A 20,891-nucleotide genomic window follows, 5' to 3' on the forward strand; every position below is an offset into this window, starting at 1 on the left:
CATGCCCAGCAGAAGGGATACTCCTGAAAAGTGTAAAAATATAAGGAAGGCTTCCCTGAGTAAACAATGGAAGATCATTATTTATTGTTAGTTGAAGAACAATTCTTTAGCCAACATTGCAGGTCACCGAGTAATTGGCTCTGACGTTTAAAGGTCAAATGTTAAATTTATGCCATTGAGCAACCTCCAAAATATGTGAGTACACTTTAGGGTTGTAGCCCAAAGTAAATATGGGCAGAACTAGTGTCAGTCAACACTCACTTTCGATCATCCAAACAAGATTGTTAAACGTGATGGATCATGTTGGTTGCATAGTACAAATACAAACTAAAAACTCACTACCTTTCTGAGTCACACTGCCTTTATGTGAGAATAAATCTAAAGTACTTAGCTAAAAATAGAATAATAAGGGAACACTCACCAAAATTTCAGCCAATCATATATCCTTATATACCAGTGTTGATGACAAGGTGGTGTGAATCTAACTTCATTTCAGTTAGGATGAAGGCAAAGGAATGGCCCAGGATGGGTATTTCCAAACACCTCATCTTCATTCAAGATAACAGGCTGAAATAACGAAGCAGAAAACGGTGACCCATGGCTCGTTATGTTTTTTACCTCTTGACTAAGATGTGCCTCGTTTTTTACACTTTCAAGACAAGGGTGCTGGTTAGAGACGCAGGTGCTGGAGTGGGGAACTACTCACCTGTGGCAAACACCACGAGGGTGGAGACGAGACGGAACTCCATGATGGAGAACTGTGGCAGCTCAATCTCGCTCACTCCCGTCACCGCCGCGTCTCCTCCACGCCAGTAGAAGCCGATGTCGTCCATGGTGTAGCCATCTGCAGCGGTCGCCCACAAAACGCAGCCACAGATGTTGAAAAAGGCCTGTAGCTACAGCTGCTGTTTGCTTCCTAAGTGATGAAGGCCACAGGTCGGTTGCCACCTACATATTTTTTTTATCAAGTTCAAAGGCCCAAAAAATAAACCTAACACATTTACCGTACGTATATAACGAAATCAGAAGAGAACTCCTCAAAACGGAGATCAGTTAAGAACACTATGGGTTCATAACCGTACCACAGTTGGGCCAGCGATGGGAATCAGCAGATTCACGGGGAAGGAAAAGAAAGGGAAGAGAGGAAGGGAAAATAACGTAACCAATACATTGAAAATAACATGAATGATATGTCTAGGTCTACTTTTCTTGCTCCCTCTTAGGAACAACGATTGCCAGGCTCTCACGTTAATGTGTCCACGTCCTAGATCCCGCCTCCCTCCCAGCCCCCATTACTCCGACCACTCACACAGGGTTCAGTAGACAGAGACCATGTCGCCTCATGCTGCGATTCCTTCCCTTGCAGTGTATAGCCCAGGTGTTCTAATCCTGAAGGCAAGGATAATTCTGCGCCACAAACCCCAAGCAAGGGCTTTCATGAGCTTTACAATTCGCCAGGATTGTCTTTCTTGTCACAAATTTAAAACATTTGAAGCAGAGCATGTTGATGTCGTGATACTCCCCCCTTTGGTGTCAAGCCCCACAGAATTGAGTCGACTGAGGTGCTTACCACGAATCCGGTTATAGTCTGATATGTCATGGTAACATTCCAAGATGTCTGAGAACGTCCAGAAGGCGCGTATGTACTGTGTGTTTGTAATATGCATTACGGGCACCTAGGGCGATCTGGGGAGGATTTTATACGATTTGGCTCTGTCATTGGACAGTGAGGTCCAATGCATGAACTTGAACTGAATGATTTTCAATGGGGGCCACCTGGGTACTGCCGCTGGGGCCCGTCATATCTGTGGCCATCTCTGGTGGGGAATGTCCTGTCCCAGCAACCTTTCCCACAACTTTATAGTTTTGGGTCTGACTCGGCTTCCGCCATTGTCAATTAGGTGATACGCCTCCACCAAATTAGTATTTTTTTGCTTTTTGTCCACAAGCCAATCCACAATGCGGTGAGAGCTATAGTCAAAGTAATTTTTGAAGCTTTAATGATGGCACCTCTTATCTGAAGATATCTATAGAGGTGTGCCTGCGGAACACCATAATGTGCCTGCATTTTCTGGAACGATTTCACCTTCCCTTCCTTGGTCAAAACGTCCCCCATCCTTTCAAAGCCAGTTGCTCTGCAACCAGGCCAGTTAATCCCTGTGCCCTCTGATTTTCAAATATGGGTTGCCCCAAAGAGGGCACTGTCTTTGCATTAAGGAGGGGAAGGAGATTTGCTTATCCCTGCATATCCCCAGGGTGCTGGAGACCGTCAATATCGGCCTGAGACCACGCAGCCTATCTTTAACAGGGCCGAAGGCAATCCCTGCAAGTGACCAGAGGCTCACATAGCACTCCTGCCCATCTCTTCCCTATCCATTTTATTTTATAGGTGAATCAAGTGCATTATGTTCTGCAGTGCAATTGCTTTGTGGTATTCCAAGAAATCGGGGAGGGCCATGCCCCCCTCACTCCTGGATAAGGTAAGGGGATTTCATAAATTCGGAATATTTTGTTGTTCCACATCTACGCATGAGGCAATATGCGAGTGGAGCGTTTGAAAGAAAGCCTTTGGGAATGTGGGTGGGTATTGGAGCTTCGGTAAGACCACCTTCTTCATTAAGCGCGTCCTATTAGAAAAAAAGAAAGGGCAATGTCTGAACATACGTACCTCCAGTGAGGTAGATATTTCCTGAAGAATGGAAGGGGACATTTTTTCTTCCGAAATAGGTGACGTACGAGATGAAGGGATAATTACCCCCAGGTATATTATTTGTGCTGGACGCCACCTAAAGGGCGGAAGTCCTTCCAGTGGTTTCGGGGATATGTGGGGAGGGGTGTTGTTGGGTCTTAAATGTGGAACGGCATTATAATTTGTTTCTACTGTGGAGATGGTCAAGAAGATATATAACATGGTCAGTTACCGAGACCTAACGAGACAGGAATTCACTTCGGAGGGTCACGTTGTGAACACAGATTCTCACGTGACGACAAAGTATCGAGAAATCAATCACATGGCAGACAACAACAAAATTGATTTCTGGAAAGCTTTTTGACAATGCACATAGAGATTCCACTTTGGAACACAGTAGAGGGCATGAACAGTCTACACAAAGGCAGCCATCGTCACGCAGTTAAACCCGGATTTCAACAAGGGTAGCTGTTTTTTTTTTCAAGTTGCCGCAGATGTTTGTCAGGGCCGCATCTTGTCGTCTCCTCCAGCTGCTGATATCGTGACTGAGTGATGAGAAGAGCAACGCCAGCATTGGCAGCAACCAGCAAATCAGCACCTGCCACTTCAGACAGCTCAACGGCGAATATGAATGACTCGACGCAATTGCAGACAAGATTAGGGTCACGAAGATTGGACTATGGAATTATGGCATTAGAGTGTGGAAGGGAATAGAGATAGAACAGACCCACGATTTCTGCTGCCTGGGATGTAACATATCAAGCAATGGTAGACACAACGGAGAAATAAGAATCGGGGTTAGATTGGCAAATGCCACATCTGTGAAGCTTACCGATGTATGGGACGACACAGGGTTTTGTGGAGCTGAGATTGTTGTAATTGCAGAAAGGTTGGAATAAGCCCAACATGACCAGTTCAGGTGGAATGCTACACAAACCTACGGTGGTGAGATGTTAACTACCTTGCCTGGTATGGAGGAGGTCGTGGGTTCGATCTGGAGCCTGATGCCTGTATTTTTGGAGTTTGCATGTTTTTCCGTGATCCCGTGGATTTTTATCCAGGTCCACGTTTATAATAAAAATTCCTTTAGAGTATTTGGCTGTTATCAATTTCTACGTAATAAGCCACTTCATTGAGCTATAATCTGTGGCCAGGTCCCTTCTGAAAAAAGAGCTCAGTCGGCATTACCTTAGAGAAATAAAAATAGATTATAGTTTTATCTTTTTAGTAACGAGCAGGTCTGCCAAGTAACAATAATCGATTAATCACATCGATCACCAAAGAATACCGCCTAAAGTGGCTGAACACGTGCACTGCATGGCTTCGAACATTAAGGTGCATCAGCAATTGACGTTGGTTGTGCTGAAAACGAGCTGGAGCCAAATGGTGTAAAATTACACGGCACCCAGAAATGTCATATGGAAATGACCGCGACGGGTTTCAACACGCTAACAACGTTCACGGTGTGTACACAAAATCTCTCAGTCTCGTGCATTATGCAAAACCACCAGTTCCTGAAGAATAGCACTGTGGCCATCTTGTCGTAAGTAACCATCAATAAATGTAGCAGCAACATGCGAGCAACAGACAGCCAGCAGTGAGACAAAGGTAGAACAATTTCATGCTTATTAGGATTGATGAGTACCATCACCAATGCTCACTGCTACTAAATTTAGGTCTGGGAAGTTCGCATATGTAGAGACCCCACTTCGACACAATGGAACCCCATTATTTTGCTTGATGGCAATACAAATTGACATCTGTAAGTGACAAAAAAAAACATCACTCCGGAAAATGTTGTGCAAGACAAGCTCCCGACTGATGGCACAAGGCCGTGATGAGAGGATGAATCGGGATGCCCGATTCGTCAGTCCAACAGGTTGGACTAAACAAAATCAAGGTCTGTGGAGCTGGTGGGGTGTCCATGAGTTTGTGCACAGAACAGCCACCGGTGTGCATCAAGAGCAGGGATTATCAAGGTGCTTATGCACAGAGCAGGCACTTCGATATAACAACACAGATATGTGTCGCATGGACCCGAGCGACGCGTGTACTGGAGTGACGAGTGTACCGGAGCATCATGTACCGGAGCATCGCATGTACTGGAGCGTCGTTTATACCAGAGTGACAAGTTTACCGGAGCAAAGCGTGTACCAGAGTGACGCGTGTATAGGAGTGTCGCGTGTACAGGAGTGTTGCGTTTACAGGAGTGTTGCATGTATGGAGGTTTCTGTTGCGAGGAATTTTCTTAGCATCTGCAGACCTGAATTAGAGCGGGCACTGTGAGCGTGTGTGTGTGTTTAGCTGGTATAAAAATGCACGGAGCATAGATTACTGGTGTCCTTGTCCGCTGAAGCAGAAGTGTCCATGTTTACATGAAGAGAGCACGGGTTTTTTGTATGAATGTATGTATGTTGAACTCCTTTCACACCATACATAGCCGGCCATGCTAATCAGAGGTGCGAAATCGGAGGTGTACAGCTGTGCGTATGCATTACATTATTTTTTATTTATTACGTGTGTACTTTTTGTTGACTCCCAGAGACAGAATGATTCAGAAGCATCGGAAACCACATATAATTATTTTCCTGGTTATAATCAGGAAAGTTCCAGAACCAGCACCAACAGCTGCTCAAGCTCTGTGGTCCGAGATTAAGGTGTTTGGCCTAATCCATTAATGAGAGTTCATATACTGAGATGGCTCTACTAAAGATCACTGATGAGTTCGACAACTTCATGGATGATCGGTGCGCTGCAGCGTTGGTTGGACTTCATCTAGATTTGAAGCTTTCGTGACTGCAAGGATTCATACTCTTAGTTCTTTCTGTAAAGTCACGTAGGTAAAAAATTTAATTAAAATGAATAAAAATAGAATAAAAATCACGACGTTTCGGAGGCAACACAAGTCTCCGTCATCAGGTGGGACCGTCACAGCCAGATTTGCTGCATCAAGTGAGGCAGGGATTCAAGATGCAAGCTCTTAAATACAAGTTAAGGGGGAGGAGAGGGGGGGGGAGTTTATCAGAATGTGGTAGCCAATGAATGGGACGTATCGGGAAGGGGGGGGCTAAAAGAGGGCACGAGGTGCTCGTAGGCATCGACGTGTAAGTGTTTGTGCGCAAGTCACTGTTGTTGCACATGATAACGTATTGGAAGCGGGGGGGGGGGGGGCTAAAAGAGAGCACGGGATGCAAGTGTACGTGGACATGCCTGTGCACAAGCACCTGTTGATGCACATGCTAGAAAATAACGAAAATGCCCATGTTTATACCAGTGTTGACTGACAATAAAGAGAGTACTGTTAAACGCTGGGGATGTTAACACTCGGTAAAGTAAAATAGTGCCTGTCAGATAAGATGGTCCAAAAATGTGTAGTTAAATCTTTTTTACATGATTAATAACATCTTTCCAATGATTACTAAGTTTGTACCCATCATCACGGTTGAAATTATGTCTGTGTTTGTATATCTGAATGGCTTCGTGTACAAACCTTTGATGGTAGCCAGAGGGTTTGCAGAGCACCTTAGTCTTTTTTTTTATTAATTTTAATTTCATTTTTTACCTACGTGACTTTACCGAAAGAACTAAGAGTATGGACTTGATCTATCAACCGCCTTCAACACCATCGAAATACTCATCGGGTGGATAAGGTCAAGGTTCGGTGTATCGGGTACAGCACTGGGGTGATTGAGTCATGTCTATGTAGTGGGTTCACTGAGAGAAACACACTAACTCAGGAGGCAATACGTTTATTCTACGGACCACAACGGGATAACTACATGAATCGGGTCAGGACAGTCGGCACACTGCCTGACCCACTATGCCGAGCATGAAGACCGAGACCCGGGGAAGAGGTAGCACGGAGGACTCCATTCCAGCAGACAGCCCCGACCCAGCATCGGGACCTCCCTTTTATGCCCCCCAGTGTGGCCTGGCTCCGTCCTTGGCCACACCACCTTCTGGAACCTACCAGAAGGTTCTGGGCCATACCCCACGTGTCCCTTCTGTCACCTTTGGCACACATCCTTACCCTGGCTTATCACGTGCCCTTGCCACCCAACCGGGTCTGCTACGTCCTCAGATGCCTCCTCTCTGCCAGCCACCAGCACTACACCCCCTAGGGACCCGTTCCATGACATTGCATGCACTATTAATATTCTTTGGTTCTTTTGGTAAAGTCACATAGATTTTTTAAAAAAATGTGATTAATTTTTTAAAAATAAAATAATAATAAAAATAATAAAAACATGTTCTACTGGCAGAGAGGGCTACTACACTCCCTGTTCCCCTCTCTATCAGTAACTGGGGCTAGGCACCGTAGTGACCCATTCTATGTCACTACATCACCCCCCCCCCCTTATAAAACTCCATACATTAAATAACAGGACGATCTACCTCCAACAACAAATTCCAATAATAACGACAAAAACAATATCCATCGACAAGAACAATACGTACAATTACAGAAGATTTGAACAACAACTTCCACGAACATAGAATAACGAACCCAACCCCCAATGTACACCACCCAACACCCATCAGTGTGTCACAACCCACGATCACAGGAAGGACCAAGTTCAACCGGTAACACAATCCGGCTCGTGTATGCGACCCCCGACAGACGGCATTGGGATAAATAGGACACTGCATGTGGTTTATTTAAAATAGATGGATTTCAAACGGGTCCTCGTCACCGGATGACCAGGTGCGGCAGGAGCGGTTCCCCAGGGGGTCCCGGGGATGACTTGTAGATGGCCTAATGAGCGCGGCCCCTTCTGGGAAGAAGGAAAAGCAGGAGGAGGAGTGGATGCTGCCCACTCCGCTCTCCTCGGCTGGCTTCCAGTCGGTTCAACCGGTGATTTCGCGGGTGTTACGTGCCGGGATCCTGTGGGCGGAAGAACAGATATCCGCTGAGGCACAACCTCCGCGGTCGCACATCCCAGCTCGTCGGAAGTGCATAATAAACCCGGCCCTCGGGTAGTGGAGATGAAGGGATCCTGCAAGGCGGGAAATACGGTTTCAGCTGTGATGGGTGTACGTACCAATGCCTGCGACAAAACTGGATCCGGATACACTGGGGTCTCCTAGCCTCAATCACTACAAACAGCACCAGCCATGGTCTATGAAATGTAGGGTATGTGCCCACTGGCACTTGGGGGCAGTGCAGCCAAGCCTTATCCCCCAGTTTCCATTTGGTTTCAGATTACCGAAGCCTCACCAACTTTTCATTAGCCGCTCGCCACATGGCCGAATTCCCTCAGGATGCCTCCCGTGCTTCCGTCAACCGCTTAAGGGTAACATGCATGAGGCCCAGTATAGCAACCTTCTTCTTATCTGGCTCCATATTCAATTGGACTTCTATGGGGGGGGTCCCGTTGCCTCCTGTACATAAGGAAAAACGGTGAGATCCTGGTAGAAGCATGTGGGGCCATTCTAGAGGCTGCAAGAACCCCCGGAACATGCAAATCCCAGTCGGACTACACCTCATTAACTTGCTGACACAACATACATGTCAGGGTCCTATGCAGATGTTCCACCATCCCATCAGTCTGGGGGTGGTAGGGCAAAGTCCGAACGTTCTTAGTGCCCAACAAATCACACACCTCCTTCAACAATTTCGATTAAAATTTTCCGCCGTGGTCTGTAAGGAGGCGTTCCGGGGCACCCTTATCCAACACATACTCATGAAGGAATGCTTAAGTGATGGACACAGCCGACTGGACTGGCAGCAGCCAAGCCACCGGCCACCATGATAAGTACTCTACCCCCACCAGCAAATATTTATTACCCCACGCAGTGGTGGGGAAGGGCCCGAAGATATCGAGTGCAACGAGTTCGTTAACCCAAGACACACCAATAGACTGCAATGGTGGTCGGCCTGCCCTCGGTAGGGGTTTGCGCGAGCGCATTCCACACACCCCTTAAGCACATTATAGACATCTTCCACCATCCTGGGCCAGAAGAAATCAAGTCCGAGAGTCGACAATGTTTTATGCACCTCAAGGTGCATCAACCTTTCGTGGGAAGCCCGTATAACTCTATTCCGCAGAGCAGTTGGCACAATGATGCCATGACACAGCATCTCCCCATCCCACCTCATCAGCAGTCCCTCTTTGGGGACCACCAGGGACATTCCTTGTCGCCCCTTTCCACCCTCTGCCTTCCTGACACGGCGCCGCAATTTCAACAAGGAGACGTCTTCTGCCTGGAGGCGCCCCCACTCCTTGAGTGCGAGAGCGATCGTGCTATCACACGCGTCGGCCATGTTATGTGGTAGGACATACACCGACGCCATAACAGTGTGCAATAAACCTGCCTCCGCAGGTTTACAGCACCCGGCACCCGTAAGACATGCACACTGGTTCTTGGCGGCAGTCACGAAAGTGCATCTGCATTGCAGTGGTGGACACCTTTCCTATAGACGACTGTAAATGAGTAATCCTGTAGGATCTCTAACCACCTAGGAAGTTGCCCAGATGGCTGTTCAACCCGCAGTGCATATTGGAGAGCAGCATGGTCTGTGCATATTCCGAATTTTCTACAATAAAGGTACAGACGGTATTGTTGCACAAAATAAACAATGGCCAGTCACTCTTGGCGCGTCACAGTGGCGCTGCTCTGCGGGGGACAGTACTTAACTCCCATAAGCGACCACGCTCTCCACCACATTCACAACTTGAGATAGTACAGCGCTGGCGTCCGTGTCCAGGATGAACGGCAATTAAAAATCGGGGTACCGAAGGGGAGACGCATTGAACAGGCTGTTATGCAGCGTGACAAATGCAGCCTCCGCCCCCCACTAAAATTTGTGACCCTTTGCAGTGAGAACATGGAGATGTTTCACAATTGTGGCGAACTCCAGGACGCGAACCCTACAAAGCTGCGCACCTCACCCACCGACGTGGGAGTTGGTCATGTGCGCACACATGCCATTTTGTCCAGGTCTGTGGCTATCCCAGATTCGCTAACGATATTCCCAAGGTACTGAACCGACCTTTTCAAGAGGTGGCATTTCCGCGGCTTAAACTTAAAATCAACTGACTGCATCTTGACAAAAACTGCTCGCAATCACTGTAAATGTTCCTCGGACGTTCGTCCAAAAACAATCACATCGTCGAGAAAAATCAGACACGAATCCCATTAGAGTCCTGACAATACCAACTCCATGAGTCTCTGGAACATGGCTGGAGCCAAGTAGAGTCCCATCGGGAGGCAGTTAATTTGAAACAACCCTTGGGGTGCACGAAACGCAGTCTTAGGTTTTGAACTCTCATCCAGAGGCAACTGCCAGAATGTCGACAACGATTCGAGGGTGGAGAAGAATCGCACACCCGATAGGGCATCCAATGAGTCGTCCATTCGTGGGAGCAAGTTCGCATCCACCATTGAAACCTTATTAAGCTTTCAGAAATCCAGCAAAATCTAAAACTCCCGTCCTGCTTCTTAACAAGGACAATGGGAGCCCCCCACGACTGTTGGACGGGGAAAGGATATCTGCAGCCAACATCTCGTCGACCACCTGTCGAACATGGTCCTTCTTTTTCGCTCCACGTATCAATGTGGTGATGCATCAGGGACGTGCGGCCCATGCCATACTTCCCTTTACTGAAGACATCAGAAAATTATCTGAGAAGTGCGCACAACTGGGCCCTCTGTTCCCTAGATAAATCGGGGTTTTCGGAGCAAAGCGCATTTAACCAGGAATTGTCTGTCTTCCCTCCACGCTTCACTGCAGCTATGATTCGGGCAGTCCCAACTTTGGTTCCCTCACAACACGCGGCTCTCGTGTGAGCCAGGACTGTACCCGCCTGTATTACTGTGGCACCCAGACTTGGATAAAAGGTTCCTGGTCATTCCTAACAATAGTTTGCGCTCCGACCAGCATAAGGCCCCAGGCTGCTTTGTTCGAAGGCGTTAAAAGAAACCCCTCCACAGTGATTTCCTAGTCGAGCTGCTTGCGCAGCTGTAAGGGTACAAGCATCTGCGCACCAGGGGGAATTTGAACAGTTTCCCTCACTAGGGCTTGAACCGTAGCGTTAGCCGTACACAATCGAGTCAGGGAAAAAAAAAAGCCAATCAGTGGCCGGAAGGCAACTCAATGCACCCTTGATCTACTAAGATCTTAAAGGGCATCCTCCCAAAAACATCGGTCCCTAACAGACAGGGTACAGCCAATTATTTTGAAACTAGCCAATGATACCCAAAGAGCCGCCATTAGCAGCAAAACTCGGTCTTCCCACGGGACTCAGATCACTCGAATTCTGCAGTAAGATCTTGTAAATCATTTCCAAAATGATGGTAGCGGATGCTCCTGTATCAATGAGCACCTGCACCTCAACACCCTGCACGATCCCAAAGACTGCCGATGATCCCGCCGCTGCAGCGATATGATGCCCCAACGCCGACCACTGACCTGGATGCCGCGGCCATCTGCCACCCGTGTAAACCCGATTCTCACGCTCTGTAACATGGTGAGGAGTACACTAATCTGACCTGGCACGCGAACAAGATGCATGAGGTTACCGTGACGGCCGGGTGTGTGATGCATCGCGACTCGCCTGTGGACTCAGAGGAGTGGAGGTCGGTAGGGTGGAAGATGACGCCGTCGTGGAGAATTCCCCTGGTTGGCATGGCATCGCCTAGAGATGTGACTCAGCAGGCCACACTTAAAACAGATTAAGGAAGCACTCCTTCTACGAAGAAGAGTCCCACGCCGTTGGTCTCGCTCCCCTCGCCGATCTGTATCACTTTTCCTGATGCACAGACTTGGGGGGACTCTGTGCCTTCAGGCACCTCCGTATTCTCCGAAAGTCCTGCGCAAGCAGCCACCCTAACTTGCCGTCACAAGTTAAAGTGTGCTTGAATGCATTGCACAACCTTGAGTGAAGATAAGTTATCCTCTTCCGTGGCGGGCAGGAAAACATTCAATTCTTGGGCCAGCATCAACATTCTAGATTTGAAGCTTTCGTGACTGCAAGGATTCATACTCTTAGGTTTTTTTCGGTAAAGTCACGTAGGAAAAAAAATAAAATAAATAAAATAATAATAGAAAAATAATAATAAATCACGACTTTTCGGAGGCAACACAAGTCTCCGTCTTCAGGTGGGACCGTCACAGCTAAATTTACTGTATCAAGTGAGGAAAAATCCAAGAGACAAGCTCTTAAATACAAGTTAAGGGGGAGGGGGGAGGGGCTTATCTGAATGTGGTCGCCAGGGAATGGAACGGTCGGCAGCCAACAGCGGTGGAGCTGTCTGGACGCGGCTCTTGCACTCTCATGTCCAACTCGGAGACGTCGGTTTCCTGCTGCTGTTCCGCTGGGAGGACCGCCTCAGGAAAATTCTCCAGGGTCGCAGTCCCCGGAGCTGTCTGGGGAATCACTTTCCCACTGTCTTCCTCATCCGAAGACATCATGGCGAGAAGTTTATTTCTCGTGAGCATCGCACACCACTAGAAGTTTCCGCTATTTCAACATATGTCGCTCCAATCGCCGATATCATCTCATCGCATGACATTAAGTTCCAGAAAAAATAGTGATCATGTGCAAAATATAGTCAGCTCCTAAAATGTTAATATCAGGACTCTATAACACATTCGACCACTTTTGAGTTGTGACATAGCCAACACGGTGGCATGTAGCATAGTATCGACAAGGCTCGATTTTAGCAACCCACTACTCTACGAGACGTCTGGCAACATTAAGACAGAATATGAGAACGTGGGATGAGATTAGAAACTTCGGCACAGCGCATTTGATAGAGGCAGCAACATCCCGAAGAGTCACGCAGACACGGGGGGAGGCCCACGCACAGCAATGGGATGGTAATGGACAATAAATAAAATAAGAATATATTCTTTTTTGTTACAACATAAATACAGTATGTTTATATGGTCAACATTTAAATGTTACATTTCCGCACAGTTGTGTTTCTGGGCAAGGAAAATGCATTACTCCAATGACAAAAGGTCGCCTCTGGGGGTGTGGTGCAGTAATGAAACCGTGTTGTTTATCCGGACGAAGCAAGCTGGTGGAGGCAGCGTGCGTGCTAACAAGACCGGCCGGCCGGCACGGGGGCCTCTACTCAACAGCGGCGGCTTGTATACATACATACAAACAGACATGGCGTCTACCCCAATTACAACAACAATAATACAAATTCATGGCTGTCTTTACAGGGCTAGAATAATCGTGGGTTAGGGAACGTTGTGGCCTTTAATTGTGTGCTTGATTTGGATACGGGGAATCCACTCCGGTTTGCATGGAAATGTTTAGAATATGTGTAGGCATTTGTCAATTAAAACACACTGTATATGAATTATTTGTAGGAATAAACTAATTTAATATAAAATGGTAAATTACAGTATGCTACGAAACTTCATGATAAATTATAATTGCACTGAAAATTGTAATACACACTGCAAAACAAGATTATCTGATTAACGTGATTTTTTTTTGTTATAAAACAGAACACCAAAATATTATTGAGACATTGACTAAAAACGTCCCGTACAATGTTGTAGATCAGTTTCCCAAAGACTCCTTCAGTCCAGTCTCCACCACACACAGGCCCCCACCATCCCCACCACTGCAATCCCCGACAACAGTCCATACCCGCCCCATCCATTCCCATCAGCGCCATCATCAAAACATGGGTGACACTGAATACAAGCTTCGTGTTTGGTTCTGGCCAAGTAAGAACGAGCATTGCAGTCTGGCAGAGTGGACTAGAGCATGAGCATTGCAGTCTGGCAGAGTGAACTAGAGCATGAGCATTGCAGTCTGGCAGAGTGGACTAGAGCATGAGCATTGCAGTCTGGCAGTGTGGACTAGAGCATTGAGCATTGCAGTCTGGCAGTGTGGACTAGAGCATGAGCATTGCAGTCTGGCAGAGTGGACTAGAGCATGAGCATTGCAGTCTGGCAGTGTGGACTAGAGCATGAGCATTGCAGTCTGGCAGTGTGGACTAGAGCATGAGCATTGCAGTTTGGCAGTGTGGACTAGAGCATGATCATTGCAGTCTGGCAGTGTGGACTAGAGCATGAGCATTGCAGTCTGGCAGTGTGGACTAGAGCATTGAGCATTGCAGTCTGGCAGAGTGAACAAGAGCATGAGCATTGCAGTCTGGCAGAGTGGACTAGAGCATGAGCATTGCAGTCTGGCAGTGTGGACTAGAGCATGAGCATTGCAGTCTGGCAGTGTGGACTAGAGCATGAGCATTGCAGTCTGGCAGTGGGGACTAGAGCATTGAGCATTGCAGTCTGGCAGAGTGGACTAGAGCATGAGCATTGCAGTCTGGCAGTGTGGACTAGAGCATGAGCATTGCAGTCTGGCAGAGTGGACTAGAGCATGAGCATTGCAGTCTGGCAGTGGGGACTAGAGCATTGAGCATTGCAGTCTGGCAGTGTGGACTAGAGCATGAGCATTGCAGTCTGGCAGTGTGGACTAGAGCATGAGCATTGCAGTCTGGCAGAGTGGACTAGAGCATGATCATTGCAGTTTGGCAGTGTGGACTAGAGCATTGAGCATTGCAGTCTGGCAGTGTGGACTAGAGCATGAGCATTGCAGTCTAGCAGAGTGGACTAGAGCATGAGCATTGCAGTCTGGCAGAGTGGACTAGAGCATGAGCATTGCAGTCTGGCAGTGTGGACTAGAGCATTGAGCATTGCAGTCTGGCAGTGTGGACTAGAGCATGAGCATTGCAGTCTGGCAGAGTGGACTAGAGCATGAGCATTGCAGTCTGGCAGTGTGGACTAGAGCATGAGCATTGCAGTCTGGCAGAGTGGACTAGAGCATGAGCATTGCAGTCTGGCAATGTGGACTAGAGCATGAGCATTGCAGTCTGGCAGTGTGGACTAGAGCATGAGCATTGCAGTCTGGCAGCGTGGACTAGAGCATGATCATTGCAGTCTGGCAGTGTGGACTAGAGCATGAGCATTGCAGTCTGGCAGTGTGGACTAGAGCATGAGCATTGCAGTCTGGCAGCGTGGACTAGAGCATTGAGCATTGCAGTTTGGCAGTGTGGACTAGAGCATTGAGCATTGCAGTCTGATTCTAGATTTGAAGCTTTCGTGACTGCAAGGATTCATACTCTTAAATTTTTTCGGTAAAGTCATGTAGGTAAAAAAATAAAAATAAAATTCATAAAGTAAAATAAAAAATCACGACGTTTCGGAGGCAACACAAGCTTCCGTCTTCAGGTGGAACCGTCACAGCACTGTTTGCTGTATCAAGTAAAGAGAAATTCCAAGAGACCCGACCTTGTATATATACTGGTTGAGGGGGGAGGAGCCAGGGTAGGCCCCTGGATCGGAGTTTTTTTTTATTATGGTAAGGTTGGTGCGGCTGAGGCTGCTGCTAGGACTGAGCCTTTGTTACGTAGACTGGTTGAGCTGGGAGGTGCCAGAGTTGTTAAGGTGCGGCTGCTGCTAATGGGACTGGGCCTTTATTATGTAGATGGTAGAAGCAGAAAAGCAGGTCAGGAAGAAACAGCCCCTTGCTATGTTGCTGGGTGGGTAAAACTTAAAGCAGGAAACCAGTGTGTGAAAAAAGAAGCGAAACATGATAAAACAAAACTGGCTGTCTATCAGTAAACTGTACGGTAAATAAAGAATAGGGCATGTCAAATAAGATGGTCCAAATATGTGTAGTTAAATCTTTTTTGCATGGTTAATAACATCTTTCCAATGATTACTCAGTTTGTACCCATCATCACGGTTGAAATTATGTCTGTGTTTGTATATCTGGATGGCTTCGTGTACAAACCTTTGATGGTAGCCAGGAGGTTTGCAGAGTACCTTGGTCTCGGAAAAGACAATCTCGAGAGCCCACAGCGTTGTAGCAATGATCGGCAACGGCGGAAGACTCAATTTTGCCGTGTTTCAGATCTGACTTGTGCTCGCGGACACGATCAGAGATATGACGTTTCATTTCTCCAATGTAACAATAACCACAGCTGCAACTCAGTTTGTAGTCTCCAGGGTATTGTAAGTCAGGAATGACATTTTTCATAGATGGAATTAGATCACGGATTTCATGTACTGTACTGAATCGGACTTGGATCTTATGTTTGTTTAGAATTTTGGAGATCTTTTTGGTCACGCCTGCTATGTATGGCAACGTGATAGTTTTGATCGGAGTTTCAAGTGGCTGTTTCTGTATGGTGGGAGAAACAGCTTGGCGGATGGTGCGGTCAGAGTATCCGTTCATCCTGAGGGCGCGATGTACATGTCTTAATTCCGAACCGCAGCCTCAGCCGCACCAACCTTACCATAATAAAAACTCAGAACCAGGGGCCTACCCTGGCTCCTCCCCCCTCAACCAGTATATATACAAGGTCGGGTCTCTTGGAATTTCTCTTTACTTGATACAGCAATCGTGCTGTGACGGTTCCACCTGAAGACGGAAGCTTGTGTTGCCTCCGAAACGTCGTGATTTTTTATTTTACTTTTATTAATTTTAATTTTTAATCTAGGTGACTTTACCGAAAAAACCTAAGAGTACATTGCAGTCTGGCAGTGTGGACTAGAGCATGAGCATTGCAGTCTGGCAGAGTGGACTAGAGCATGAGCATTGCAGTCTGGCAGTGTGGACTAGAGCATTGCGCAGTGCTGTCTGGCAGTGTGGCGAGTGTATTGCCCACGATGATGTTTCCATCCCAAATAAAGAACAATTTATCCTCATCTTGCACACAGGCATGCCAACAAGCTACTGCTGCACAGTGTTTTGTAAAAGCACTGCTATAGCGTTGTCTATAAAACATTAAATTGTTGCTCCTCTACTCCTTTTGTTACACTACCTATTTTGGCATTCTCAATAATACATTTCAAAAAGACCATGAATAAATCATCACTTTTGACGCTTTAACTTCCACATGTATCATGCACTGCCACGAAGCTTTCCTTACATTTATAACCTTTTTCATATATTTATTGCAATGGACCTCAATAATGGTGATGGATTGGCAGACCAGTTAATTGGATCCCAATTAAGTCGTCTTTGCAGTCATAAAAAATGGCATAAAATGACATTTTTTTGGGTCGTAACCAAGCAACTAAAACCTTTTGTGCAAAAAGCTGAGAATAACCCCGTAATTTTTTTTGCATAATAAATAATTTAAATAAGCATTCAAGAATGGCTGACAGCCTATAGCTGTGGGTTGGGGGGGAAGCACTTTGCTGCCCATTTATGCCCCCCCCCCCCACTATAAAAAAAATGTCAAGGAATTCATTTTAACCACTGGCAAATCAACCACCGCTTTCAGTACCGTGGCACCTGCAATAATGAGAAGAAGAGACGCTCGTCGTTTGGCCGCTGGTACGCCACCGCGGCGAGATGGCGCGGGTTGCGCCCCAAGTGGGTTACCTTTGACGTTTGCGCACCGTGCCAGGGACTCACGGCACTGGAAAGGCTCGACATAGGAGGAGGCCCAGCAAACGTCATGTTCTAGGAACGCGCATGGCATGGGATAAACACACAGGTAGCCCAGGATCGCAACAAGTTGTGCGAACCACTGTCCAATTGCTTTCCAGTGACGCCCACGTGCATACACAAAATACATCTAACACAGACTCATATATACTATTGCGTCCCACCCAGCGCAACCATGTTTAACCATATATTTTTAAAATAATCTGACGACTTTCGGGGAAAACCTCAGGTCAGTTGCTGGAAAACTGGTGGGGCAGATCTATGGTGTCTCTGTGTGAGTTTGTGGCTTTTTCTGTAAATCTATAGACCCTTAAGTGATTATACCTCAGGGCATATGGTGGGAGACTGTCAGGGCAGATCTTGAGAGGTCGCTGCGTCTGTACCGCGCAGCAGCCGCAGTGTCTGGCAGAGGGTAGACAGCGTTGGCGAGGTGTGGTGGCATCAACAGCTTAGACTGTGATGATATATTCATCTTTGCTCTTAATACTGACGTAGCAAGTGTTGTTATGGAACATCTGTTTAGACTGGCATGGCACATGGTGAGTGATTTAGCCTGGACAATTGATAGGCAGTATCCCCCCACCCTTTCCAGTACTGATGTCTATGGCCACAGCGTGAATATACACAGTGCAGTAGTTGTTTTACACTGACCTGGCTTCAAATTATATTCACCACTGGTGTTGTGCATTGTGGCCACCAAGTAAATGTGATTGTGCTAGTTTGCTAACCACTCTACCACCGCTGCCTATGCAACATCCAAAAAAAAACACGTTTATACAATTAAAAGATTTGCCTTACCTTTGATTCAATCCATGCATGGGATTAAAACCCAGATCATTGGATTAATAATTAAATGCAATAACCACTATACCACTGTTAGATAGCCACTGCATCTAACCCAAAGAGACCCAAAGAATTAACCACTGCATCTCCACACACAAACAAAATTTAAATTCATACAAATAGAATGCAAGTTTACAGGTTTTCAAATGTGTGAATTTGCAGTAATTTTAGATGTAAGAAATTTTCAAATGCAAATTCTTTTCGTCAGTTTTAGAATTGGTTTCACAAATGAAAGGGGCGTAATTGCACATTCTGGAGAGTGTTGGTAAGTATGTAGGGCCAGAAACATGCCCTGGGATTTCTAGAAAAGACAATAACACTATAAAATAAATAAAGGTCACCACAGCTGCCTCGAGCAAAGTGTGCAACCTGTTCTGGGTTTCAATTCCAGTGATGTGGGAATTGATATTTATGTCCAACAACAACTATTTGAATTTTTTTAATTGGATAGCCCTGCGGGGTGGTGTCCAGGGGTAGCACCGCCTCCCCGCTGCTGTGTGCATGTAAATGGATGGGTAATGACGATGAGTATATCAAGGTGAACAGAAATGCGTCAAATGACGGCCCTGTGTTAACAAACTGAGCGAATCGTTGATAAATTACACAAATGGCGTCTTACGATTCCCTCGTTTTTCCAAAGTGCATGAAAAAACAAGCACAAAAGCAATCTTGAACTGCCATTAAATGTGCACTGGAGTTGGGTTGTTTTCGGAAAATGTAAGGGAGTAATTTTACGTAATCAAGTCTACAAGATGTTGGTCTCATTTCCCAAATGTTTGGCAATTGTCGATGTCCTGTGTACCGTATATGTGTGTATATTCGTATTGCATACTCGACTATATATTTTCTTAATACTGGGAGCGTCTGTTATTTGAAACTACATGTTTTGCATGTTGCATTTTGTTATGATATTGCTTTGTATTTAAGGGTTATTACCTGAAACACTCGTCATATTTTCCCAATAACTATCATGTGTCACTCAACAAATGTGTGCCAACTGTCGTACATTCACATCAGTAGGCATTATTATAGACATTTTTAAAAAAAGGTCTCATGTTGCCTCGGAGCCAGCTTGCGTAAGATTGGTTTTAATTTCTGCTGCCATGTTCAGCGCGCGTGTATGCGTGGAATTTCCAAGCAGAGTTTTGCTTGCGCCGTTAAGTAAACATTCACGATCATGTGGCATCTTGTTTAAATTCGGCAACATGTGCTCTGGCATACAAGTTAAAATATATATATTTTAATTATCGCAGACTAATGTGTATAAACCACAGTCGTAACACGAATAGCAACTGTCTCTTTGTAAGTGATTAATGCTACTGATTTAATGCCATGCGGCAGATTTCCCAGAAGATCATTCTTCATTTGAGAACAGTAGCATCTGGACAGCCACTTAGGAAATAACAATTTAATAATTTGGTCATTTTTATTAATTTACCAAATTTGGTCATGACCCCAGCAAAGCCATGGATTACTCTTAATCACAATGTCTTTGATTCTTTTCAGTCAAGATAAAAGTGTGCTTAAAAATGTACAGATAATTAAAATTATCATATCACTTATCTTGTTGGGATTTTGTATTAAAAAGTATAGCAGAGGAGGCCATGAGCTTGCTACCCTTATGCTACTTTCCTGATTTTTCTGCTCGATGGTAGATATACTGTATATGCTGTGATTTATGATGGTGGAGACCTTGCACAACTGCACAGTGGAAGAGTGGTGAGCTGGTATTCACGTCTGTGTTCTCATTGGGTGTAAAGACACGGATTATATATTGAAATTGCCGTATATCGACATCTGCACAAATCTCAGCAGGGTTAAGACATTGGCGAAACAGCTGAATTGAGAAAAAACACGTAACTTTCATGTAGGAATATGGCTGATAAGGCATAGCAAATATGAATCCTGCTTGCTTTATGATTTTCGTTTAGCAATTTTAAAACCAATGAGCAGTCACATCTGAACTTGCCATGTGACTTTTGTATACACTGTTTCCAAACGTATACCTATGGCGGCCATTATGTGCTTGTAATACACTCGCCTCCTGATTCTAAAATCAACCCCTAAACACGAACGATGCTGTATGGAGTCAAGCATCGACTGGCTTTCCACTTCTGTTGTCATCACAGACGTGCTCAAGTCCTGATTACATATGCTTCACTCAAATGTTGCCATAATTACTTGGCGTTCTCAGAGCATTTTGCAGCTCCGTACTTCAATACATTTGTCGTGAGTTCAACAGAGTCGCCAACGTAGACATGGAGGCAACACATTTATTTAACTCCAACACACGGGGTAACTTCCCCTTAACAGAACAACAACCTGTGGTGGTGACCACCAGGCTAAATACACTAATTACAACGTAACTAGGTACTATGGACTGGGACCAACAGCTTAGGTCCAGGTCCACGTGTTGGAGACTCGTTTAACGGAGAACGTCGACTAGGATGAACAACAACCCTGGGCCCTCTCAGGACCCGACTTATATTTTCTGCGGCGTGGCTGGCTCCGCCCTTGGCCACGACCACCTTCTAGATTCCTCGGCAAGGATCTGGATCACAACCACGTGGACCACCCCTCGACCCCACTTGGGGCCATTTGTAGACATAACTGGTCACGTGTTTTCCCGGGTCAACCAGAGTGCCATGGCCTTTAGTAACCTCATCCTTCGGCCGGCACTCACACACCCTGTCCTGTAGGGTTGGCACTGCACGCCAAGCGTGGTGCTATCTAGCGCTATCAATCAGGGCTCACCGGGCCCCTCTAGGGCCGGTACTACACCCACACCACTGTGGTATCCACGATGTCGTTACAACGCAGGCCGTGCTTCTCTCAGGCCGGCACTACACGTTGACATCCCGCGGTGTCACTACACATTTATATATTAGTCACAACATCAAACAAAAAAATTAACAACTCAACTCTTTTCT

The 20,891-nt window shown here is 46.2% G+C and overlaps 1 protein-coding gene across 3 annotated transcripts in view; it reads right to left on the reverse strand.

The window, feature by feature from the left end:
• LOC144937540 (gamma-aminobutyric acid receptor subunit beta-3-like) overlaps window positions 1-20,891 on the reverse strand; it is a 272,017-nt gene that overhangs the window by 41,741 nt on the left and 209,385 nt on the right. For all 3 annotated transcript variants that reach the window (XM_078864797.1, XM_078864796.1, XM_078864798.1), the window contains exon 6: window positions 707-844. In XM_078864797.1, coding sequence (XP_078720923.1) covers window positions 707-844 — 138 coding nt within the window. The remainder of the gene's footprint in view (window positions 1-706; window positions 845-20,891) is intronic.

The sequence above is a fragment of the Lampetra fluviatilis genome, chromosome 19 (assembly GCF_964198595.1).
Source record: "Lampetra fluviatilis chromosome 19, kcLamFluv1.1, whole genome shotgun sequence".
Taxonomy (NCBI): domain Eukaryota; kingdom Metazoa; phylum Chordata; class Hyperoartia; order Petromyzontiformes; family Petromyzontidae; genus Lampetra; species Lampetra fluviatilis.